At 40.2% G+C, this 26,197-nt stretch overlaps 1 protein-coding gene across 1 annotated transcript in view; it reads right to left on the minus strand.

Annotated features, from left to right (window-relative positions):
• Nucleotides 1–26,197, minus strand: part of col14a1a (collagen, type XIV, alpha 1a) — a 167,076-nt gene that overhangs the window by 99,065 nt on the left and 41,814 nt on the right. Inside the window, exons 5-21 of the mRNA XM_085366286.1 lie at nucleotides 22,127–22,282; nucleotides 21,836–21,955; nucleotides 21,313–21,477; nucleotides 20,132–20,296; nucleotides 19,588–19,748; nucleotides 18,585–18,714; nucleotides 17,226–17,365; nucleotides 16,967–17,096; nucleotides 15,684–15,823; nucleotides 15,180–15,306; nucleotides 14,293–14,432; nucleotides 11,417–11,549; nucleotides 10,990–11,028; nucleotides 9,809–9,948; nucleotides 7,233–7,365; nucleotides 6,149–6,271; nucleotides 1,548–1,697 (exon numbers count right to left, since the gene is read on the minus strand). Coding sequence (XP_085222412.1) covers nucleotides 1,548–1,697; nucleotides 6,149–6,271; nucleotides 7,233–7,365; nucleotides 9,809–9,948; nucleotides 10,990–11,028; nucleotides 11,417–11,549; nucleotides 14,293–14,432; nucleotides 15,180–15,306; nucleotides 15,684–15,823; nucleotides 16,967–17,096; nucleotides 17,226–17,365; nucleotides 18,585–18,714; nucleotides 19,588–19,748; nucleotides 20,132–20,296; nucleotides 21,313–21,477; nucleotides 21,836–21,955; nucleotides 22,127–22,282 — 2,292 coding nt within the window. The remainder of the gene's footprint in view (nucleotides 1–1,547; nucleotides 1,698–6,148; nucleotides 6,272–7,232; nucleotides 7,366–9,808; nucleotides 9,949–10,989; nucleotides 11,029–11,416; nucleotides 11,550–14,292; nucleotides 14,433–15,179; nucleotides 15,307–15,683; nucleotides 15,824–16,966; nucleotides 17,097–17,225; nucleotides 17,366–18,584; nucleotides 18,715–19,587; nucleotides 19,749–20,131; nucleotides 20,297–21,312; nucleotides 21,478–21,835; nucleotides 21,956–22,126; nucleotides 22,283–26,197) is intronic.

Genomic DNA, 26,197 nt, shown 5'->3' on the forward strand with positions numbered 1-26,197 from the left:
TTTATAAATCAGGGTTCCCCCAGAGAAGACCAAACTACTGGCAATGAATTTAACTAAGCACTGTGTAACATGGGGAAATGCGATACATCTGAAAATGTATCGGCACATTGAGAATTGATTGCATCTCATATGTGTTCTGTTTAATATTTAGTGATGAGATATTTTCTTGATCCCTGGCCAACAGTGTAGAAAAACTAATTACAGCATGAAAAACAGTACTACAAGCATAATGCGGTAGATAGCATGGATCCCAAAAGAGTAACATGTGGATAAAGTTGAAAAACAAAATACATGCATTCTGTTAGTCCTGAAGTCACTGCTAAAAATTTGTTGCCACGCCGGTGTCAGAGTGTAAAGTTTATATATGGAAGGTGGTATAATTTGCATCCCAGTGCCTCGTGTTTTATCTTTCTCTCTTTGTGAAAGCATCTTTCATTATGAGTGCTTTATATAGACAGGAAGGCGTGAGGGAGTTGTAAGTCATCCTACTGGGGCACAGAGAAAAACAGATGAAGGATGGCACATCACTGCAGCACAAATTAATAAAAAGAAATCAAAAGCAGCCCATTTATTTGCAGGTGATATGCAACTTGATTAATCACTCGGCTTTACGTGTCTCAGCACTTTGCTTCAGAGGGAAATAGTGTGGTGATGACCTATTAAAACTACAGTATAAGCTTATTTGTATTTACCCCACCACTTGAAATTAGACCTTAAACCTAGAAAACCGCAATAGATTTTGAGAGAGGGATGATAGGGCAGTTTTCTGAAAACTCACATGACTACACAGAAACATAAAGAAAAAAAAAACTAAAAAGACAACATAAATGAAAGCATGCATGCAGTGCTTTTTAACTTTTCTCTTTTCTCTCGGTGTCTCAGCCTCCCACTCTCTTCATCTATTTGTTTTAGATGAAAGAAGCATTAAAGCCTGCATTAGTTCTTACTGCACCTACTGATACCAAATCTATATGCAAAAGAGATTGTTCTCACCGCCTGCAAGGAAAATATTAATATCCATCTGTCTGTTTGCCAAAGTCTCAATGGAAATTAGAGAGTATGATATCAGCAGGTGTTTAATATGCATGTTGTACCTTCCCCACTTTCCTTAAACTACTTTGCTTTTCTGCTGCCGTCTAATTGCCAAATTTATAATTAAAAAATTTCCAGCTGGTGGTGACATCCCAATAAAGCTCCTTTATTCATAGGGGGTTGCTGTGGCAACGCCTTGTGCATGTTTGATTTGGTAGATTTTTACACCAGATGCCCTTTCTGACACAACCCCAAAGGGATTTGTGTTTCCTCCCGGGATCAAAACAGACATCTTTCACTTGGTAGGCGATTGAGTAAATCCCCGAAAAATATAATAACTTCCCAAAAGTAAGTCAATGTTTTTTCAATGAAAGTGCAATTTAAAATTATGCTTGCATATGTTCACAATCTTATGGTAATGAACTGTAACAGCCAAGAGACTGTGAGGGATAACGAGTTCCTCAGCATTTACATTTCTGTGCTGTTACTTGCAGGTTTATGAGAAGGACACTTACATGTCTTGGCATTTATTAGCTGTGGCTCACTTTCTCCTGCAGGGTAGGAAGCCTTGACTCGGACACTGTACTCTGTCCCACTTTGTAGATTGACAATAAGCATGGAGTTCACATCTTCATCCACTGTTGTCTCCAATACTGGACCGTGAACTGAGAAGAAGACACATACACACTGGTGTAAAAAGGAAACAAACAATGATAAACGTTTTTGATTTTTTTAAGGCACACGCTACAAACAAGATAAACACAAAGATATGACTCAGCCGACTCAGGAGGGGAAAGCAGTACTCTACTTGGACTGTGTATAGTGTGGGTGGAGCACTGATGACTTCAACTGAGGACACTGTTGGATGGTGGAAGGAATACTTCAAGGAATTCCTTAATCCCACTGACAAGTCTTCTGTAGCGTAAGCAGCGTCTGGAGACAAGGCGGACAACTGATACAGTGGGGCAAAAAAGTATTTAGTCAGCCACCGATTGTGCAAGTTCCCCCACTTAAAATGATGACAGAGGTCAGTAATTTGCACCAGAGGTACACTTCAACTGTGAGAGACAGAATATGAAAAAAAAATCCATGAATCCACATGGTAGGATTTGTAAAGAATTTATTCGTAAATCAGGGTGGAAAATAAGTATTTGGTCACCTCAAACAAGGAAAATCTCTGGCTCTCACAGACCTGTAACGTCTTCTGTAAGAAGCTTTTCTGTCCCCCACTCGTTACCTGTATGAATGGCACCTGTTTGAACTCATCATCTGTATAAAAGACACCTGTCCACAGCCTCAAACAGTCAGACTCCAAACTCCGCCATGGCCAAGACCAAAGAGCTTTCGAAGGACACCAGGAAAAGTATTGTAGACCTGCACCAGACTGGGAAGAGTGAATCTACAATAGGCAAGCAGCTTGGTGTGAAAAAATCAACTGTGGGAGCAATCATCAGAAAATGGAAGACATACAAGACCACTGATAATCTCCCTCGATCTGGGGCTCCACGCAAGATCTCATCCCGTGGGGTCAAAATGATCATGAGAACGGTGAGCAAAGATCCCAGAACCACACGGGGGGACCTGGTGAATGACCTGCAGAGAGCTGGGACCAAAGTAACAAAGGTCACCATCAGTAACACACTACAACGGCAGGGAATCAAATCCCGCAGTGCCAGACGTGTTCCGCTGCTGAAGCCAGTGCATGTCCCGGCCCGTCTGAAGTTTGCCAGAGAGCACATGGATGATACAGCAGAGGATTGGGAGAATGTCATGTGGTCAGATGAAACCAAAGTAGAACTTTTTGGTATAAACTCAACTCGTCGTGTTTGGAGGAAGAAGAATACTGAGTTGCATCCCAAGAACACCATACCTACTGTGAAGCATGGGGGTGGAAACATCATGCTATGGGGCTGTTTTTCTGCCAAGGGGACAGGACGACTGATCCGTGTTAAGGACAGAATGAATGGGGCCATGTATCGTGAGATTTTGAGTCAAAACCTCCTTCCATCAGTGAGAACTTTGAAGATGAAACAAGGCTGGGTTTTCCAACATGACAATGATCCAAAACACACCGCCCGGGCAACAAAGGAGTGGCTCCGTAAGAAGCATTTGAAAGTCCTGGAGTGGCCTAGCCAGTCTCCAGACCTCAACCCCATAGAAAATCTGTGGCGGGAGCTGAAAGTCCATGTTGCTCGGCGACAGCCCCAAAACATCACTGCTCTCGAGAAGATCTGCATGGAGGAATGGGCCAAAATACCAGCTACTGTGTGTGCAAACCTGGTAAAGACCTATAGTAAACGTTTGACCTCTGTTATTGCCAACAAAGGTTATGTTACAAAGTATTGAGTTGTATTTTTGTTATTGACCAAATACTTATTTTCCACCCTGATTTACAAATAAATTCTTTACAAATCCTACCATGTGGATTCATGGATTTTTTTTTCACATTCTGTCTCTCACAGTTGAAGTGTACCTCTGGTGCAAATTACTGACCTCTGTCATCATTTTAGGTGGGGGAACTTGCACAATCGGTGGCTGACTAAATACTTTTTTGCCCCACTCTATATCTCCGGGGGTGAGGTCACTGAGGCAGTTAAACAATTTCTTAGTGGCAAGGCTCCTGGGGTGGACGAGGTTCGCCCTGAGTTCCTGAAGGCTCTGGATGTTGTGGGGCTGTCTTGGTTGACGTGCCTCTGCAATGTTGCTTGGAGATCAGAGGAAGTACTTTTGGATTGGCAGACTGGGCTGGTGGTTCTCATCTTCATGAAAGGGGACCGGAGGGTGTGTCCAACTAAAGGGAGATCAAACTCCTCAGCCTGCCCGGGAAAGTCATGGTGCTGAAAACGAGAGTCCGTCCGTCAGTCGAACCTCAGATACCGGAGGAACAAAGCGGTTTTCAGTCACGAAACACTGGACCGGGTCTTTTAAAGGTTTGCCCAACCAGTCTACGTGCGTTTTGTGGAATTGGAGAAAGCATTCGACTGTGTCCCTCAGGGAGGTGCTTTGGGTGTATGGGGTGTTTGGCTCATTGCTACTGGCAATTCAATCCTTAAACAACCGTTGCAGGAGCTTGGTCCTCCATTCCTTTTGGAGCCAGTTCGAGCATTTGACTAGAATGTCTCTTTGGCATCTACTGGGTGAGGTATTCCACTGGGAGGAGGCCCTGGGGGCAGATCTAGGACACGCTGGACAGATTATATGTGTCAGCTGGCCTGGGAACACCTTAATATTCCCCCTGAAAAGCTGGAGGAGCTGGGCAGGGAGAGGGAGGTCTGGGCTTCTCTGCTTAGGCTGCTGCCCCTGCCTGGCCCAGATAAGTGGAAAAAAAGTGATGGATGGATGGATGGAAGTCAAAACCAACTATTCGAGTATCTTCGAGTAAACTAAGCCTCTAACAGTATAATATTAGAATGACAATAATTCCTTTCTACATTTTAATATAAAATAATGTTTCCCTATATTTCATGTGTCATGAAATATATCAAATGCTTTCAGCATGGATTGAATCAAGACATATAATACACATTTAAGCCCCTGAATGTTGTTTTGGTTTAGCACTATATAAATAAACCTGAATTTAATTATATACACAAACACACGAAGCGATGCCCTCAACTTGACTACTAAATTAAAAACAAAGACATAATAGTAACATTCTGTATTAATGCAGCTTTCCCAGATAACTGCTGCAAAGTGTTTTACAAAATAATAACAACCTTGAATACAGAGATTAAAGATTTAAATTAAAAATGAAACAAATACAATAGAATAAATAAATAAAAACAGATAAATACAGACAGAGTAGCAATTATTTTTACAGCACACAGCCCACTGGAACAATGTGAAGGGAAATAAGCTGTGTGTTTGCATGTGTGCTGTGCATTTTAATCATTTGCTAAACTTAGTGTGTTTATACCTGTATTAAGTATATGGTAGCTGTATAGCTGCGTGTGTGTAGGAAGGCACACACAGACACTTTTCTTCCCTCCATGGCTCTTACCGTGAAAACAGCAGCCTGCTGAAAATTATTTCTCTTCAATACAATTTCCTAAAATCAGCAGTCTGTCCTGCTTAAAGCTGGATCCTCAGAGACACAGTAATTGTGTTTAGATGACTAAAAACAGACATGGAAAGGAAAAATGGAAAAAAAACCTGTTTTGTTTTGGAAAGATGAAACAATTAGAACTAGAGAAGCAGTATGACAGTGAAAATGGGCTTTTGATGATGCCTCAAGACAAAAAATAAATAAATGAGTTAGGGTAACGTCTTATTTTAGTGCCAAATGGTGACATTTGCTTTGAACTTCATTTTAAAAGAAAAACTAAGAAGCCACTATCAGGAAAACCAAAACACCTTGAGAGCCTTTTGTTTTGTCAGACATTATGTGTCTGTCACAGATTTTTCAGTGTTGGGTCCTTAACAATCAGCTATACACGATATAAAACACACACACACACACACACACGCACGCACGCACGCACGCACACGCACACACACACACACACACACACAGGATACTTTCTTAGGTTCCCCTTGCTAGTACTACGTTTTACTCCCACTTGCCTGTAGAACTGTCTTAATTTCAACAAGATGCTGGAAACGTTCCTCATAGATTTGGGGCTATATTGACATATTGACATGATCAAAATGTTCTCCCACATTTGGTCTGTTTAATTGAGATGGCCATATTCAAGAAACCAGTTTGAGATAATTTGAGCTTTGTGACAGGGGGCGTTAACCTACTGGAAGCAGGAGTGGTCTTCTGCTGCTGTAGCCCATCCGCCTCAAGGTTTCATGTCTTATGTGTGTGCAGATCAGCAGTTCTGAAATGCTTAGACCAGTCCATCTGGCACCAAGATTCATGCCATGCCCAAAGTCACTTAAATCATGTTTCTTATGCATTCTGATGCTCAGCTTGAACTTCAGCAGGTCATCTTGATTTTGTCTACATGCCTAAATGCACTGTTGTTGCCATGTGATTAGCCATACCTAGCAGAGCCCTGAGTGACTGTATATTCCTTTGCTAGACAAAGGAAGGTGAAAAAGAAGGTATATTTAGATAGAATAATAGTAATAAACAGAATGTATGTGTGCGTGTGTGTGTGTGTGTGTGTACCATAGAGGGGCTGGTAGACGATCTTGTAACCCTCAACAGGAGACCGAGGTGGATCCCACGAGACCCTGAGGCGATTGAACCACTCCTCTGACACACGCAGATTTTCAGGAGGCAAGAGCGGCACTGCCAAAAACAAAGCAAAACCAGAACATAGAAGAGCTTCTAAGAACTGCAGCTGATATTACTAACACATGCTAAAACTTTAACATAAGAACTAATTCACCTAAGTCATCAGTTATAAAGACAATCAACCCAAGGACTTCTAAATAAAAATGATAAAATTAATGTTTAATTATATAAATCTGAAGCTCAGCGCTTATATTCAGCTTGATAGAACAATTGCTGTCCACTGGGACAGTTTTTCATGCTTTCAGCACTTGAGAGTCTTTGAATTTACAAGAGACGCTTTTAGGTGTTACAGGTCTAATATCCAGCCTTGACAGGGCTGAGTGTGAGTTGTGCACTTCCACATTAGAGAAATAACACATTACTTCAGGAACTGATTTAGGGAATAATATTCATCACTGAAAAAAACACACAAAATCATCTCTTACTGTACACCAGGCTCTGATGCATAATTCTTCAAGCTAAGTAGATTTTTATTTGCATTACAATGACTTATAGTGCTCTCATCTAAAAAGAAGACATGTTTTGTCTGACATTTCAATTCTCTGTGCGATGAGGAGACAGCCACTGCTGGCTCACAAGAGGTAATCTAGAGAATAGTTGAGAAAATCAATTAGACCTGAGCAAAATAATTTAATCGTCTCATTAATGAAAGGCGCTGCAGCAATTATGAGTGGCCTTCATTAAGACAATTAGGAATGCATCAGTATTTGTCGTGGCTTTGATTTATAATCTCCTTCAAGAACGTAAATGAACATGAAATTAATGCAATGCAAATGAAAGCCCTGCTCACAGCGATGAAATTCATTGTCATTAACTTCCAGTATTCTCCTAAACCGGGAGCTGCATCTTTGTGTTGTGAAAAGGGAGAAACGCAGCATTATGGTCAATACAGTAAGCCAGGGATGTGTGTGTGTGTGTGTGTGCGCTTTGCATTTTGTGTGTTTGTTAGCCTTACATGTGGAACCCATGGCAGATGCACCAAGGCCATCTTGTCCATCGCTGTACACCGGAGTGACTGTCACTTTGTAGCTGGTGTCTGATTGTAAAGGCTCGAGCACTGCTCTCCTCTCACCTCCAGAAACTGACATCTACGATTGCAAACACACACGTGAATGCACACATTCTGGGAACATTTGAATGGGCCACAGGCACACACACACACACACACACACACACACACACATATAGCACACTGGGTATAGAAACAGCATCTTTGCTCTGCTGGGTTAAAGGGACATTTGGAGGAAGTTTAAGAAGTCTTTTCAATTCAGCTCAGTCAATAAAGTCAGTTGATGGCAAAAGTGGGGCAGGGAATAGCTGAGAAAAACCCCATTACTGCCCCGTCTTCATTTATAACTGTTGAAATATTTCCCTGGATGTTTGCTTGCATCCTAAAAGTACCACTTGGTTTAAATTAGCTCCTTTTTTATCCAACAGCCTGCACCTCCACCCCCTGTACTCTGAGTATTTCTTCTGCGGCAACAAGCTAATCATGATGAGACTGATAATTTACAGTATACTTAAAACTTGATAGAGATACACTAAGAATGAGATTCACTGGCTGGCAAAACAATCTCGATAAGTTACACCAAGTGGATTTTATTAAAGGTGCTTTCAGCTACACTGTAGCACACATATTGTTCATCCGCAGCTGTCCTGAAACTGTAGGAGGTCAAAGTTTTCATTACGCAGGGCACTCATGCTCTCAGTCATGTTGGCTTGAGCACTAAAAGTTGAGCATTACGAATTGCTCCTCTAAAAGTGCTTAGAATGATGAAAATTACAGTCATTTGCAGCTCCATAACAACCGTGACTACTGAGATTATGCAACGCAGTTTAAAAGCACACTTTGACTGCTCTGGCATCTAACTGAGGATATCTGTAACTAAACTGTAAGTCATTTGAGCTTGAAAAACTACGTGGCACTGACACAACCAAGTTATTTCAATCTTTCAATAATGAAACTTATGTGCAAGTTCAGTAAGGAAGATTATTCAGTATTCACTCTTCTGCCTGCATTCCTGGGTGTTTGGGCTGCTAGTCTAGTCTTCATATTACTTCATTGTCGGGTCTCCACTGCTTCATCTCTGCCACCACCAGGATTTAGGCCCTGGGTAGGTCCTGTCCTACTTTGTATCACTTTTGGACTATGCTCTGCTAATGTAGCTTCCTCGGAGTCTAATTGCTGAAAATTTTATTACTATGAATTAAGTTCAGTTCTTTCAAATTTTCTCTCCTCATTGAAAACTGTCAGGACTAAAAACTGACTAACTCCTGTTAACTGATATTATAAATAGCAATAGGTGTGAACTGCATCATCCATGTACAGTTGTGAATGTCTTGTATTACCTGGTCTTCATCTTTTCTGGACCCTATTACAGTTATTCTTTACAATTTACTGTTTGTGTTTATCTCATTTTTGCACGTCCTGCCTTCTTGGTCTTCAACTTCTACACCAAGACGTGACATGAGTGTTGAGACAAGGCTATTCAGACCCAAAGGATGGGGAGGAGCTGTCCACTGTGACTTGGGTGCTGAAACACTGTGTCCAAGTGGAGGTGCAGACACACGCGTGCATTTTCAGGTACATAAACAAACAAACAGAGTTTTCTCTCTTTCTCCTTTCATCTGTCTTTCATACACGTCCGCAACAAAACATGCCGAAACTTTGGAAAAGACGTGTGACCTGGAACGGCCCTTGGCCATCAGCCGGCAGACAGGTTTAAGCTTCCTCGCATTTTGTGCAGCTTTTGTTTCTCTTCCCACCTCCCTTTGTTTCTTTTGCTCTTTTCTCTGCTGCCCTCCATCCCCACTCGCAGTGAGGTAAATGGCTGCTGAAAAGATAATGGAATGTCTGCCGGCCTGGCCTGGACTCTCCATCTTCTACGGCTCTGACACCACATTGGGAAATTAAAAGAGGGGAGGGGGAGTGAAGGGAGGCTGGAGGATAGAGAAGAGAAACAGAGAGATAGAGGGACAGAAGAAGAATAAGGGAAAGGCTGACTACTCGTGTGTGTGTGTGTGTGTGTGTGTGTGTGTGTGTGTGTGTGTGTGTGTGTGCGCGTGTGTGCGTGCGTGCGTGTGTGTGTGTGTGTGTGTGTGCGCGTGCGTGCGTGCGTGCGTGCGTGCGTGCGTGTGTGTGTGTGTGTGTGCATCAGCGATCAGGGTCAGTACATGGCACTGAGCTCAAGGGCTCTTAGAAGAGATAGAGGGATCAAGAACAAGGGGCTAAGTGGCCCGGGACTAAAAGTGTAATCAGTTTTCTGACTGTAGCAGACGACCCAACGCTGACCGCTGTAGGGCCATCCAGTTGGATGGAGGTGGGAAACAACAATAATCTTCCTCCAAAAACAACTTCAGTGTTGTCTATTCCACATAATCAGCATTCACAATTCACCAGGGAGGCAGTTTGTGATGGAGGGCAGCTTTAGAAGCTGCAAACATGTAACCCGGATCTAAAACACCTCTTGAGAGGGAAAAAAAAAAATTTAAATCTGGGAACTAACATAAACCCTTAAACCTCCAACTCACAGAGTCCTTGTGATCTCCGCTGAGGCTTGTGTAGGCGACCCTGTAGCTCTCCACGTTGGGGTCTTCCAGCTCCCACGAAGCCTCTAAGCTCTGGGTGGTCTCGTCACTCAGCTGAAGGTTTCTCACAGCCTGACGTGCCGCTGAGACACCACATCACAGATTCGCTGTTACTGTACCAAATTACTCTAGATATTATTTCTCAAAAAATTAGGCTTGGCTCAAACTTTATTTTCTTCACACTGTAAAAATATCAGGGGGAAAAAGCCAGCGTGAAAGTTTCAGTTTCAGCTCGACACACTGTGATTTGGGGTGCTAAAGAAAAGTATTCTCACAAGCACTCACAAAATGCTTTTGTTTAGCTTATATGATGCATCCTTAAAGCACTAACTATGATTTTTTTTCTTCTTTCTTAAACAAAGGCAACCTGCTGGTGTTTAGTCGGCTGCTTTGAACTGTGCTTTTTAGAGGGCCACTTGGATTTTTAAACAAAGCAGATGTGCTGTGTGAAACTTTCTAGGACAGTGGGCAAAAACTTAAGTAAAGGAGACATGTTGCTTTTGTAAGCTTTTGAAGCCACAAGACTCAATTAGCTGTAGTCTGCTTCTAAAACAACAAAAACCCATTCCAGATGGCCTTTGGTCACCTTTGAGAAGCCAGAATCTGAACTCCAGTCTCTGGATGAAGCCAACTTGGTAAACACACTTATATAAATTCAAACTTCTAGGAGAGACTCTTATCAGCATTTCAACTTTCTCTTTAAAATGAACAGTTTCAACATTTCTTTTTCTAATTACTCGGTAATTTTGCTTTTGCTTCTTGAAAATAAATAAGCAACAATGGCCAAAAATCTGCTACAAGGACTAAGAGAACTACGTTTTCACTTTGGCAACATAGGCCTGCACTGGCAGCTAGTGGAGCCTTTCGCATTAAAATGGAAATTGCCTTCCTTGACAGATGCCTTGGCTTGAGCCATGATTAAAATTTGGCCAGTCTCTTTGCAGGGATAGTTTTTCAGAAAAAGTACCAAGTGAAATTAGCCTTCTGTCCACTGGACACATGCTAGCAAAAAAATTAAAGCAACTGCTTTTAAGTTTCATGGCACAGTTGTACCTAAGACTAGCTGACCTGGTTTTTGCTGACATTTTGAAGCTTTACAGAAAGCCAGCTCAGACGCTTCTTACCTGTGGTTTTGGTAGAAGTTGTTGTTGTCTGTGTGGGCACTGGGGAAATACAAAGAGGACAAATCAGATAATTGGATTCAAACTCTGCTCAACAACTCTTTGTGTCGATAAGTAAGCCAATTAGACAGGAATACGTAACAAATCACTGATGGTAAAATAGATTTTCTTCTCCTGAGATAAGCTGAGACAAACAAATCAATGCAAATGTGTTCATGCAGTGCTTTGCTTTGACTCAGAAATGCTCATTTTCTTATCCTAAATGCACATGTGATTGCACTGATCTGTTATAATAAGCAGACAGCAGTGCTCTGTCAGGAGGAATTACATCTCAAGGAAAGCCGTGAGCCTTACTATTGTCAAGTTTAATATTGATTAGATAAAGCAAAAACTCACAGCTCTGTGAGTTAAACAACCTCGTCACACTTACATGTGGTTTGAGTGACAAAGACTGTGTCGCTCTCAGACTTGTCTTTGAATATGGCCGTCAGCATAACTTCATACTCAGTGGAGGGACTGAGGCCGGTCAGTGTGTATCTGTTATCACTTCCACTCAAGACCACCTACAGGAAAGAAACAAACCTCATATTAGATCTGATTTCCAACAGCGCGGTCTCTCCAAACTTTAGAGACGTGATGGCTGATAGTTTCCAAAAATGTCAGATTTGTTGTTCTATAACTTTGTTCAGACAAAACAAAAAATATAGACAGTACTTTCAGCAGTATTGTTACTGAAGCAATTACAGTTAAGTGATAAACTCACTTAAAAACTTTAAGTGATTTGTGTTTTTATTTGCTGCTATATTTGCCAGAACAAGTTGAATCTGAAGAATTTTGTAAGTTCAAATATTGCAAAACAGCAAGAATGTTATCAAACAGTCTGATGATGTTATTAATACTCTAATGAAAAACTCCAGGCTGTCAAATTCCAAGGTCGTGACTGAGTTTTAGGAGAGAAAGCCGCTGAAAACCTAAAATAATAAGTCATCTCATAATTTCTGCAGGTAGAGGGAGAAACAGCAGGAAATGGTAGTGCAGGTGGTAATGAAGCAGGTATGCATGGAGATTACATGTAGTATTTTCATTGTTATGTTGAACAAAACAAAAATAACATGAGCATAAGTCTTACTGGATTACATGTTTCCTATGATATAACTATCACAGGTGTGTGTGGTTTCCTACGAACACAAAATGCTTCCAGTTGGACTTGCTGCATCTGCACTAGTCCAAAGAACCACTACAAATTGTTTTATACAGGAAAAAATCAGACCCCAAGGTACACACAAAGAGGTCAACAAGAGTACAGCACACTTCTACCGAGAGAAACCCTGAAATTAGTATTTGCTCCAGATGGCTCAATAACCAGATTATGCGGAGGTATTTGTTTCTTTGCAAAACCCTCCGAGGTACAGTTGCATGCAGATTTTACCAACGGGGGCAATTTGTGCTTTCCCTGAAGCAAGTGTATTGTTTATGAGTCATTGTCTCCCTTTCCTTTTTACATCTTCTTCCATTTAATGTAAAATTTTCTGTTTTATTTTATTGTTTCCTGAGACTCATGCAGATACGTTTTTGAAAAAAGAAAAGACAACTTAAAAAGAAAGATATCAAATTATCATAAAGTTTTTGTATGGATAACATTTCACTCTGTGCTGTATGCATTATGTCTAATCCCCTCTCAGATGTAACAATACCGAGAAAATCGATGAAGGATGTAAATGTGTGTGTGTGTGTGCCAGCACACGGAGTATGTGGGTGAGAAACAGAGAAAAGCTGCATGTATCCCTTTCTCTAGTCTGGCGGTATTACCAGCCCACCTCTCCAGCTCCCCAGAGTGTTATTTTCAGCTTCGATGACTCTCAGCAAAACACACAAACACACACACAGACACACACTCTAAGGGCTCTATCGCTGCCTTGCAGCTGTCTCTAAACCCCAGATCATAGTAATAAAACACCCTAGCCATTAATTTCTAGATTTATTCAGCCTTTATTTATACTCAACCAAGCCAGAGGTTTTACCAGCTAGTGTAGTTAAGCTTCTGTGTAAGTCTATAGGAGACAGACTGCTCTTTATCCATGCGCATGGAGTGGAGCTACTGCTTCCTCTTAAAAAGAGATAATGACTGGACTCCAGGCTAAATGAAATCCATGCAGATTATTTTCTTCAGATGCTTAATAATATGTTTTGTTTGCATAATAACACTGCAAGCTTAACCTTGTGATTCTATGCTGTTGGATGCTTGACTCTTACTGATCTAAAACACATGCAGTACTGTGCAAAAGTCTGAAGCCAGCCTTTATTTCTTTATATTTTGCTACCAAGAAGCCAAACTTTCTTATACATTTTTAAAGATTCCCAAAGAGCTATTAGTACAAAACCTGGGATAAAATATCTTGGGATGGCGTGCAGTCCCAAGATATTTAGGAAACTGAAAAAGTGGCAAAAGAAGAAGTGGTAGGCTGATGAAGAGTATTTGAAAGTCCTGCATTTAACAAATAGGAGAAAATTCATCTGACACAGGACCTGAGAGATGCCTCTGCCACTTCAGCTGACCTGAAGGGCCAGAACTGGGATAAAGAACTGGGATGAAAATGAGAAGCAACAGGTCTGAAATCTTTTGTTCATATTGTCATCAACATGTCAAGGTCAGGAGAGACGTACGTGTATCTGCAACTACAAACAAGTGGAGACTGTGTAATGCTTTGGGAGCTGAATTTTAGCCAGTGATGCAATTATGAGCGCAGAAAAGTACAGTCAGACTTTGATTCACCAGCCAAAGCCATCTGGAAACACTGATTGGCAAACACTTCATTTTTCCACATGACAATGATCCCAAACGCAGACCCAGAGCAGTAAAAATATACTTGATAGCTCTTCATAATAATATCATACTTTTAAGCATTAGTAAGGTATTAGTAAAGTTTTAGCAAGTGTTTAATTCATATTTTATTTATCATCATTCCTCCTTAGTATACTGCTGTGCATGGTGTAGCATGCACTGCTAGTAACTAATAATAATCATAGTAATAATAATATATCTGTATTTACAAATGGCAATGCGGCATAAATAATGAATTAAACGCTTACTAATACCTCAATAATTATTAGTGTGACATTATTGTAAAATGCTACTGTATACTTATACAGAAAAGCCGACAGTGGAGTCTTATCTGTCATGGATTGGTCTCCCCAGAGCCTGGACGTCAACATTACTAAAGTATTTTCCTAACAAAATATAGAAAAAGGAGGATGGCTCAAGACTTTTGCACAGTGCTGTACCTTCTGTATTTTAGTGGAACTAACCTCTTTTGTGTTGCCACCATCGAATGGTGTCCAGGAGAGTCTGTAGAGAATAATGTCACTGGCTGAGTGATCCCAGCTGACCTTAAAGCTGTCCGTGCGGACCTCACTGGAGTGTAGATTCAGAGGACCAGGAACTGGAGCTGAAAGACAGAAAAGCTGAGACTCTTTTTCCCCTCCTTTTTTCTCATGTGTTAATATTCACATAAATTCAATAATATTTTCAATTCTGCCCCGATTACACTGTAAGTTTATGAAACTTTTTTGCTGGGCCAATTTATAACATAACTGTCAGTTCAGCAAAATGTTCTCGGAAAAGCACTGTCGCACCGTTTTGGTGTGAACCTACCGCTTCCCACTCAAACAGCTGAAACGTGCCATTGCATTTTCGTTAGTTCATAAAGCCCCCTTTCTGAAAACTGGTCCATTAAACAAACTTTGCCAGGAGATAAATAAAAAATGCAAACAGTCCTTTTAAAGTGGATAGTTTAATAGTTGCTTGCCAGACGCATTTCTTTGAGCTGACTCAGCGCTGGAGCCCAACTGCTTGTTGCAAAGGGATATTCCAACAAATCAATATCTGTTAGCGTGACGGAATAGTCAGGGACAGTGAAATGACCTTTTAATGTGACTGGGCTATTATGCTGAGGTGTAAATGTGATGGGCAGGCTGCCAAAATAGCAAAAGGACCACTGAGGGTAATAAAATTCACCACTGTTTGGCACTATAAGAGAAATGGTTTGCCTTTTAATGATATTGATAGAACTATTTTCTGGAGATTGAGGCAAAATTGTCCTCAACAGAGATGTTGGGAAACAAGAATACAGAAAACAAAAATTTGTTCTCCACTGGTGACGGCGACTCGCAAAAGTCAAAAGCCAGTTTCTTACTGGTGGTGAACGCATCGGTGAGCGGTTCTGATTCGCCCTCGTTGTACAGGGCAAAAATTGCCACTGAGTACTCCGTCAAAGACGTCAGCTCACCGAGGTCATAAGAACTCACTGAACCAACCTCCACCTGCAGGAAACACAGAGAAACATCATGTAGCCACAGACAAACCCACTGCTATGCCTCTTAAACAGAGAACAAGATAAACACTACTAACTTGAAAGACAGCAAGTCTACTAAGACTCAATGTAGGGATATTTTTCAAGTCTTCATCTATGATATTCATAACACAGAACATTTCCAGAAGACTAAGCTTTATCAGTATCGTAAACTGCAGTATCTGTAAATTTTCCATTCATATGATTATTGTTAGGCTTTTAGCCCTTTATTATTCGACTGTTCATCCCTTTCTCATTTCTTTTTTTCTAATTTCTTATTTAATCTTGGCACTCAGAAACAAAATTCCCAAAACATGAAAGAAAAAAAAAAAAACGGTCACACGTCACCTCGTCTGTGACTAGTCCGTCTGTCTTGTCCCACATGATGCGGTAACCATTAACTCCACCAGGTGCGGGGTCCCAGCTGATGTGGGCCGAGTTGTGGGTAATGTCAGAAAACTGGAGGTTGCTGGGAGGACTCAGTGGTACTGGAGGGGGAGAGACAGAAAGCTCAGGCTGATCAGGCGTTAAACCCTGGCTGTGAAAAAAAAGGAAGCCCATGCCAAAGACTGAGTCTAACTTTGGAGCAAAAATGAGCATGTGTTCAGCCTTGTATAAAAGTAGTTTTGGTATTTTTTGGACATATTAACTGCTTGTGGTGTGATTTCTTTTTACCTCACCCATTTAAATTAATATTAAGTATAAAGCTGTTGGTGATGGGTGGGTGCTGCTAGCTGCTTGTTAGGCTTCATGTGAACTAATCAGGTTCCACCTTTAAGCAACCGGCATGAGTAACGGGCAGAACAATTACATTCTCTTCCACTAGAGGGCAATACAACTACCATCTAGTAGTAGTTGTACTGCCACTAGCAGTTGGGTTGCCAACTGCCAGTGAAAACAGAAGAAGGCAAAGACGAAATTACGTAATAGTCATGCCGTGAGTGAGACGACACAGCCAGATAGTAGTCGATAAATATTTGAAAAGCAAAAGTAGTCAATCTGACCCGGGTCATGGAGAAGGCCCTAGCATGAGTAGTGGTCAGAAGAAAGAAAAAAATGGTATACTGGTGACAAACCGAGCCAATTCCACTATTCCTGGTGCACGAGGAAAAATTATAAATATGCTTTTTGTGCTGTGTGATTTTTCTAATGTGAAATATGTGCCGTGGCTCCAAATGGTTGGAAAACAATGAAGTAGTCTGCGTACACGGAGTGGACATGGTATGGACGTCTGTTCACAATGATTAAGTGACTAAATTAGACATCAGTCAAAGACACTTGGATTTAATTTCTTTATTACAATAAATAGGCAAATTTTTCTTATTTTGTAAGAGACAATCAGAGCAGACTATTATCATATGTGGAAAGAAGGTCAGCTGTCTACAGTTATTGCCGCATAACAACTATGAGCTTTGACCTTGGAGAAAACATCACTGTTTCAGCCATTTTTACCAGCTTCATGAGAACCAGTCTGAGTTTTTGAGATTAAGGACACTTTTTATGAAGAACACATATGATCCAGTTTTCTCTTTTACAATGTTTGAATGTCTGACTATTGGGTTATTTGAATTTTTATTAATTTTAATAAAAAAGGCTAAGAATTAAAAACTGTTTGGGTGTGCATTACTCACATGTGGTTTCCTGGTTTGTAACAGGTTCACTGGCCTCCTCGCCGAACATGGCATAAACAGTGACGGTGTATTCGGTGTGAGGGATCAACCCATCCAGCTCCAGCTCCGTCACTGCATCTGACACCCTTATCTAGGGACAAAAAGAAACTTCAGGATTTAAAACAAAACTTTGGCTGTCATGTTAGCAAATTCCAGGTTTACAACTTTGAACTAAATAAACAATTCATCCTCCCCTTATTTTATTATTTTTTGTTACTACCTCTTTCTCATCCAAGTCATCTGTCAGAGGTGCATAAAGCAGCATGTAGCCAGAGACTCCATCCGCACTGTTCCATTTTATTTTCATGGTGTTGTGACTCACATCAAACAGCTGGAGGCCGGTGACTGTGGGAAGAGCCACTACATGCATACACACACAGCATACACACACATCGCGACACAGCAAACAACTAAATAACATGGCAAATTTCAATAAAGGAGGAATCACATGAATGTATTTTTGTAATAACTATAAACATCAGGGTATACTGCTTAAGGTGGATTTGACCTTTAAGCATAAAATTCTTTATTGCTGTATTAGTTACTGCTGTGCAAAGTATTGAGCCAACCATATATTTTTAATATATATTAATATATTTATCCAAGCTTTCCAGCTTTCTTCTTTAAGACATCTTCAAGTTCTCTCCAGGCTTCTCGAAGGACATTCAAAGCTCTTCTTTCCATCTGTCAGAGGTATTTAAATGATGTTGTATGTCCCTCTGACAGATTATTATTATCTGACGAGATGTTCAAATACTGCTTCAACAATGTTGACGTCTGGGCTCTGGGAAGGCCAATCCATGACAGATAGTACTCCACTGTGGAGTATATATAAGAATACAGTAGCATTTTACAATAATGTCACACTATTAAGCTTTATTAATATTATTAGTAAGATATTAGCAAGTACTTAATTCATCATTCATATTGGAATGATGATATGATATATAAATGATGAATTAAGAACTTGCTAAAGCTTTACTAATACCTTAATAATGTGATATTATTATGAAGTCCTTACAAGCATATTTTTTTACTGCTTTGGCAGTGTGTTTGGGATCATTGTCATGTGGGAAAATGAAGCCTTTGCCAATCAGTCTGTCCAGATTGTATTTCATGGTGAACAAAAATCTGACTGTGGATTTCTGCATTAATAATTGTATCAGTTTTGACAAGATCTCCAACATCGCTGAAATGCAGTGAAAAAGCAACCGAAATGCATCTCTAAGGTCCTGTGCTGGACATTTTCCTTTTTCGTACTCACATGAACTTCAGATACTGTTAATCTGCTTTACTTTCTTTCTATAGTTTTAGATAGAAAGATAGAAAAACTTTGAAAGACCTATAGAGAGCCTGGAGAATTATTCTTCAAGACTGAACCCTTTTTAAAAAATGATAGGAAAACTCCTTGGAAGCAGAATATAAAGAAATAGCTCAAGACTTTTGCACAGCACTGTAAGTGCATTTTCAATATGTCTGGCTTCTGCAGCTGTAACTTTTTAAGCCATTGTTATTAAATTGTGTTCTGAGTGTGGAGCCTTATAAGCACACTTATGTGTGTTTGCAAGAATAAACTTACGCGTTGTTTCTGATCCTCTCAGAGCTGCACTCGCCTTGTTTGCATACACAGCAAACACCGCCAGTTGGTACTCAGTGAGGGAGCTAAGATGCTGTAACACCACTGAAGACTCACTCCCGACCACTACAGCCTGCAGGGGTGCAGGAGGGTCAGTCAGGGAAGTAAGAGAATATGAAAGATGGAAAAGAAGGTGTGAAGAGTTGGAGGGGATAGAATGGCATGAAAAATGGTAATTGAGGCAATAAATAGGGAGACATAAAAATGAAAAACAGAAGTGAGGAAAGCGAGATAAAACCAGGAAAGAAAGGAGAGATTGGAAGAGAATGGGAAAGGAAGAAGGAAACAATCGATTTATTGAATGGGATAAAGCACAAACGCTTAAAACTTGAAGAATATTTTTCTTTTTCATTGTGAACTAAAAGGATGACAGTTGTGATAAAGATTAGGCCCACGGTGAGCCAGCTGGAAAGGTCTCTTTACATGAGGCTCCAGAACATCTGGTCTCTGTAAACCCAGCTAAGTGAGAGATTTAATGGCTTCTGTGGTCAAATGTTCTGGAAAAATCAAGCAGGTGCCTGGTTCCAGCAACAGTATCATTTCTAGTGAGCCGTCATAACCTGCAAAGATATTCTGGGGAGAAGTGAATAGAGAGATGAAAGTGAGAGGTATGGATGGGCGATAGCACTGACGCCTCGAGGAAAAACTGATCTCAAACTATAAACCTGCCCGATCCTTGATAACTCCCCCTGGTGTCATAAATATTATGGAAAAGTACATTTTGCCCACCTCACACTCCTACTGACTGTAGGATTTTTTAGCTGCTGCTTATCCTTCAGCACATCTGTATCCAAAGCTGAACAGAGTGAGAGAGTCATGTCCATGGAATAAAATGGATATTTCTTGATTTTATGTTGTGATAAATATATCACGACATAAAATATGTTGACTTCCTCAGCTCTGGCTGGTTTGATGTGTGGTTTTCAGCAAATAATACACTATTTACCTCCTGTGGATCTCCTGGGTCTCTTCCCTGAGTGGGATAATAAACAACTCTGTATTTCTCTACATTTCCGGGGGCATGGCTCCATGAAACCCGAAAGCTTTGGGCCGTGATGTCTGATGTCACTAGGTTAAGTGGCATTCCCGTTGTCTCTGGTATATGTTCTGAAAGACAAAAAGGACAGGCCAACAGGCTGCCTCAGATTGGATATAACTTTGAAGTGCAAATCCCATTAAGTCAGATCAAATGAACATTTGATCTGACTTAATAGTGTCCTGTTAAACAGTTCCTATAGGCCATCGAACTTTTTTTTTTTTTTTACATACACAAGGTTTGATTCATAGTAAACAAATTTACTTTGTAACTAGACTTTAACTCTGACTTTTTATCATTTGGTCATTTATTGATACACAACTAGTCAAAGTGAGGATACTATTTGTTTAACAACTCTTTTCCTTTATGCTTTACTCCTCATGACACAGAGTTCCTACTAGTATTCTTGTTTGCATGTTAGTAAGGTTTCTTCAGTTTTCCAATTTGCTCTTACTCTGCTTGATGTCTTTGTCCTGCTGCTCCACCTGTTTGCACACTGTTTTTGTTAGCCCCCCTACAATAGAGCTCATGATGTTAAAGTCAGCCACATTGTAGACGTGATTGCTCTCCGGTTGTGAGGCGATGGAGCGCAGCTCATTCTCGTCAGCATTCTTTACACCTGGAAAAATACATGAGTACTCACATGAGTACAGTATCCACATGAATACACAAAAAAGAATGGCAAGTCCTGTCAAAAGCATGACAAACCAACTGATGCCAATTCAACGCTAAATCTATAAAAAGGTTGCCCAATAATTAGAAGCCTTGATGGGAAATGTGCAAAAATATGAAAAAGTGAGTCTTGCATCTGGACAAATAATGAGGCTTAAGTATGCCTCAATGTTGCATTGGATTATAAAATTAGAAAAAAACAAGGAAACATTTAACTGGGAGATTTGTCAGGGGAAACACTAGAGTCTCTCTTGTCCTTTCTCTATAGCGATGATGAAATGAACCAAAAATTTCAGATTCAGCAACTTTTAGTTCAAATCTTGAGTAATTTGTCATAACTGTGCCTTTTCTCCCTGTTTCCCTTCCTTAGTAATGACTTCTTGACAGCCACCATTTCAAAGTGACCATTAATGATGAGGTTACAGTGAACACTAGATGGATCTGTTGAAGGGCTGTCTTTTTTTTGTTTTGTTTTTTTTTTAGCCCTGCCACTTCTTTTTAAAATGCGCAAGTACAAGAACAGGATTGCAACTGAATGAAAAAGCACCCAATGTCCAAAGAAAAAAACTTTAATGGACCAGAAAGCCTGGAGACCTACTGCTCATAAACACAAAAAGAAAAACAAACCTGGCTACTTGGAATCACAATATAACGATATATGGGGTGAATCAATACTTTTACTGCTCTAAGTACCAATTATTTTGTTGTGTTTTTGAGTAGCGGCAGCATGCATTTTAATATAACAAATGCACCTTAGTAACCAAGCTAGCTAGCTAACCAGCCTTAGCTAACAACACCTTTCTGCCACATATTTTCATGTAAATCATGTCCAGAATGAAAAATAAAAACAAAAAAGTTGACACTAGCTAGAATGTTAAGCTCCAGCCTTAAAAACAGTAGTCCAAAAACTAAGGTCTGCCACTGTGGAGATAAGTTAAAAATATGATCTGTAGTTTATCTCACCGATAGCAAACAGTTCAACACCAGCATTTCTCAGTTCCTCTGCTGGTGGTATAACATCATCTTGGGACTTTCCATCGGTGATCAGGATCCCAATCTTGGGTATTCCAGGCCTTGCACCAGATTCAGGCTTGAAACAGTTCTCAAAGATAAAAGTCAGTGCAAGACCTGTGAAAAAAAAGAGTAGAGAGTAAAAAGGATAGTAAGTGAAGAAGGATTAATCAGGTAGCTGTAAGGTGGCATACTTGATGACACAGTAATATAAATTTTATATATATATATATATATATTATATATATATATATATGTGTGTGTGTGTGTGTGTGTGTGTGTGTGTGTGCGTGTGCGTGTGTGTATTCAAAAATATTCAGCAAAGATAAGTAAAAATAGCAATAGAATAACAGTAGTGTGTGAAAGTAGCGATCATAACAGGACTTTTAAAAAGACAATTGGGAAGAGAATGGCAAGGAAGAACTTTTTAATCTACTATTGTAAAACAAAAGTCAAAATCACAGAGGGTCAGTACCTGTGAGGGTGTTTCCTCCTTTGTAGGGCAGGTTCCTGACAGCATCAACGACTGCATCTTTAGTTGAGAAAGCATTTAAATGCCACTCAATCCTGGGATCGCCACTGTACTGTGCGAGACCTGATAAATGAACAACATGACACAATTACACACAGCTTGTCATTTCCTAGTAATATTCACTCAAACTTGAACTAATTCGATAGACGAAAACAACTTAATTCATGGCTAAAACAGCCATATTGGTCCCATGGTGAACCCATCTGTTCAAGAAGGAAAGAAGCCAGGACCCACCTATCCTTGTTTTATCAATGCCAACATCAAAGGCATTGACCAGGTTTTCCAAGAACATACGGACCAGCCTGAAGTTTAGTCGGCCAATACTCCAGGAGCCGTCCACCAGGATCACAATATCCGCAATAGCCTCAGTGTGACACACAAACTGGTCAACTGAAAAAAAGGAGGAAGGGAGAAAGACTAGTAATTAAAGAAAACGATAATACCACTAAATCCACATTATTTTTATTTTCAATGTGCAATGTGTGTCCAATGTTTTTTATGTTGCATTCTGACCCTACCATCTGCATGTCACTTGAGGCTCATCAGACCAGGGAACATTTTTCAGTCTTCTATTGTCCAGATTTGGTTAACTTGTGTTAATCTTGGCCTCAGTTTCTTGTTCTTAGCTGACAGAACTGGTACGCAGAGTGGCCTTCAGACTCTGCGTACCAGCCCATTTTCTTCAAGGTTCAACATGTTGTGCAGTTAGAGATGCTCTTCTGCATCTCTAAATGCACATCATGTTTGTTGTAATGAGAGGTTATTTGCTGTTGGCTTCCTATCAGCTCAAAGGAGTCTGGCCATTCTCATCTGACTTCTGACATCAGCAAGGCATTTTTGTTGAGAGAACTCCCACTCAGTGGATATTTTCTCTTATTCAGACCATTCTCTGTAAAACCTAGAGGGGGTTTTGTGGGAAAATCCCAGCAGATCAGCAGTTTCTGAAATACGCAGACCAACATGTCTGGCACCAGCAACCACGCAATGTTCATAAGTCATTTATATCACCTTCATCCCCATTCTGATGCTCAATTTGAACATCAGACGATCATCTATACCATCTCAAACATACAGTTAAACAGCTGTACCTAACAAAGTAGCAAATGAATGTAAATTGCTCCCTCGCACATCCATCAGTGTGGTAGGAAAAGCACTTAAGCGCAAATGAAGACTGGGGCATGCAGAGTAAAAGCGCTTCCAGTGGTTTAAAAGACTGAAACAGCAGCATTATAAAAGTAGCAGCCCATTTCCATCACTTCAGACTTACATAAACTTACTGGAGACCTACCACAAGTGTTTCTTTCCAAACAAATCCTTACAATACAGGGACTTCATAAGAGTGGCATTTTTTTAACAGTATGACTGCAATATAAGCACAGCACAGAAATCAGTTCATTCATTGTAATTTATAACAGCTCATCCACCTTTCTTTGGTATCCTGAAAAGAAATATATCTACTTAAATTTGTAACATAAACCACTTTCCTGTCTACAGGAAAGTAATCGCTATTAATCTACGACATGCTCATAATGTCGGACCTTTGTGTCTCATTGAAGAAAAATCCATAAAGCAAAGAGCTGACAGTAGGAAATGTGGATTTATTTGTGTTTTGACTAAAAATTCAGCTCCTGCCAACTTTAACAAAGCCATTTGGAACTAAGCACAACAGGGTCTTTGGTTTAACATGTTAATTAGCACAGGCGTGTGCTAAATTGCTTGAAAATAAAGAACAAATATAAAACATGCTGGGATGTATTTATTCAAACAGTGGCAGTGATGCATAAATGCTATAAACACAGCAAAACATGCTTCGTAACATTTACACTTACCTCACCATCTGTGCTTTCCGTGTTATCGATTCAAGCCAACACTTTCTCAAGATAAAAATTAATAAATAAGCTACATCGTCTAACGATACACAGGTATTTATTTCAAGAAGCAATTTTTCAGACGGAGCCTTCTGTCTGCTGTCTGTGTGCGTCTGACTGTTTGAACCATCCATCTGCTACAGGCGGCCGACAAACGAGAGAAGGGAAAACAACAAGGTCGGGAGATAGCTGATGACAATCTGTGGCTTGCAAATGCAGAACATTGAAAAAGGTGCCCGTGAAATGCACAAAGGTTATTGTTTTGACAAGGGAAAAAGAATGTGATTTTATATCAGAGTTGAATAATACCCCTTGTTTTAAGGAGAGGAAAAAAAGAAGGCTTTGTTCGGGACTTTCGGCAAAATGGCAAAAGGTTGTAAGGCCAAAGATCATATCGATATCTTCGTGGAGGTTACTCTATTACAAAACAAACAAACGTGGCCTTTAAAGAGACTCTAGCGTTAAAGGTTTTATAGGAACAACCATAAATAAGCACCAAAACAGGACATATAGATCAAATCAATCGAGCAGCTACTCTTTGACATAAAATTATAGATATTCATTTTTTATTATCTATAGTAACTAAATAGAATGGCAAGGAAAAGGTTAATGGTTAAGAAAGAAAGAAACCAAGGGTGGGGGTGTGGGGGGGGGGGGTTGTTAAATGTGAAAAGCCAGCAGGAGGTGGTAAACAGAGGATTAGAGGGTCAGTAATTACAGCTAAGTACAGCTCGCTGGTCATTCCTGCGTCTATTGTCAGGGTGGTGAGAACGTTAATTAGGACCCATCGGACCCAGCAATCAAGGGTGCTGCGTCCTTCACATTACTCCTGCTGACATCTGTCAGCACTCTGTTGAGTTGACCATAATGTTTATTTAATTGTTAGGGCAGGTTATTTTGTCACCATTTAGGTTACTTAATATCATACATTTATTTAAATTTTCACATAACCAATTTTTTATTTCGATTTTATTTGAACCACAGTCGGCCTACACTGAACTATGAGCTAGATGCCAAAGCTGCCTTTCACTTCCTAGCGCAAGCAACAGTAATCGAATACTGACAGACACTAAGGGAAATTATGCATCTCACTTATTCACTGGTTAGGACTGCTACTAATTTCACATTAACCATGTAGGGCGGCACGGTGGCACGGTGGTGTTAGCACTCACAGCAAGAAGGTCCTGAGTTCAATTCCACCATCAGGCCCAGGCTCTCACCGTGTTCGTGTGGGTTCTCTCCGGGTCCTCCGGCTTCCCCCCACATTTCAAAGACATGCAGTTAGTGTATATACACAACACTATTTATTACATATGACTTTTTTTTTTTTAAACCAGCTTGTATATGCATGTTTGCACTGAGTAGGAGATGCTCTGTATCTCATTGTACAACTGTATAGTGACAATAAATGCATTCTATTCTATTCTATTTAGGTAACTGGTGACTCTAAATTGCGCATAGGTGCTCAAATGGCTTTTAATAGTTTTTTTTGGCAGAAATAGCCCTGTAGATAAATTTGATCCCATGTGTAGTCTTTCCCCACAAGCTGCAAAACTGTGACATCACAAAAACGTGATAGTCTCTGTGGCAACATTGATTACGATGGTGGAGGAATATCACCAACACAGCATTATCAGATTGAGAGGCTCATGGACATGATAACGTAGTTCTCCTAGCAAAAAAAAGCACTCCTAGTATGTTTCTACTGTAGCTGTATTATAATCTCAATATGCTCTCTGATAGTCACCAGTAGGCTAGTCAGAGGTTCTCCTTCTTATAAGCCCCATCTGTCTTTTTTCTCCTCTTTTGCCCTACTTCTTTCTTCCCTTTTTTCTTCTCATCTAACGCCTCTGCTGTGGGTCAAAGTGTGTACGGGGGGAACAGAGTGAAAGCAAAGAAGAGAACCAAAGTTGGAATGAAGGTAAAAAGCCAAAGTGCTGTATCTGAGGGCAGCGAAAGGTCACAGATGTATTGACACTTTCTGTGGAGCCAAGTCTTTCTTTTGTCCAAGTTTATGTTTACTCACTTCACTGCCTCTCTCCACTTCACTGCTAAGCTCATTCCACCTGCCTGACTAATGGGCGACACTCCTGCCATGACATACAAAGTGTTATGACAGAGTATAATTTTCATATAGGTAAGCATTTCTGTCTACAGAAGTACTGCATTGTTACTGTGTTTTATAAAAGACAATTGAGTTTAGATTTTTATATTTCATGTGTACAGTACTGTGTAAGAACTATACAGCCTCTGTTGCCTTAGCTATTGTATTTCCATGTGTTTGGTCATTTTTCTGTAATTCACTCTGCCTATTTCCCATTTTCTCAACTAGAAATTAGTCCTGGATCGAGACTTTTATACAGCACTGTAAAGTAAAAGTAATTTTCTCATAGGCCAAAAATAATGCAATTCTATCATGGGAACAAGCCACCCGATG

The sequence above is a fragment of the Diplotaxodon limnothrissa genome, linkage group LG11 (assembly GCF_057381915.1).
Source record: "Diplotaxodon limnothrissa isolate DT_005_m linkage group LG11, D_limnothrissa_male_GT1.1, whole genome shotgun sequence".
Taxonomy (NCBI): Eukaryota; Metazoa; Chordata; class Actinopteri; order Cichliformes; family Cichlidae; genus Diplotaxodon; species Diplotaxodon limnothrissa.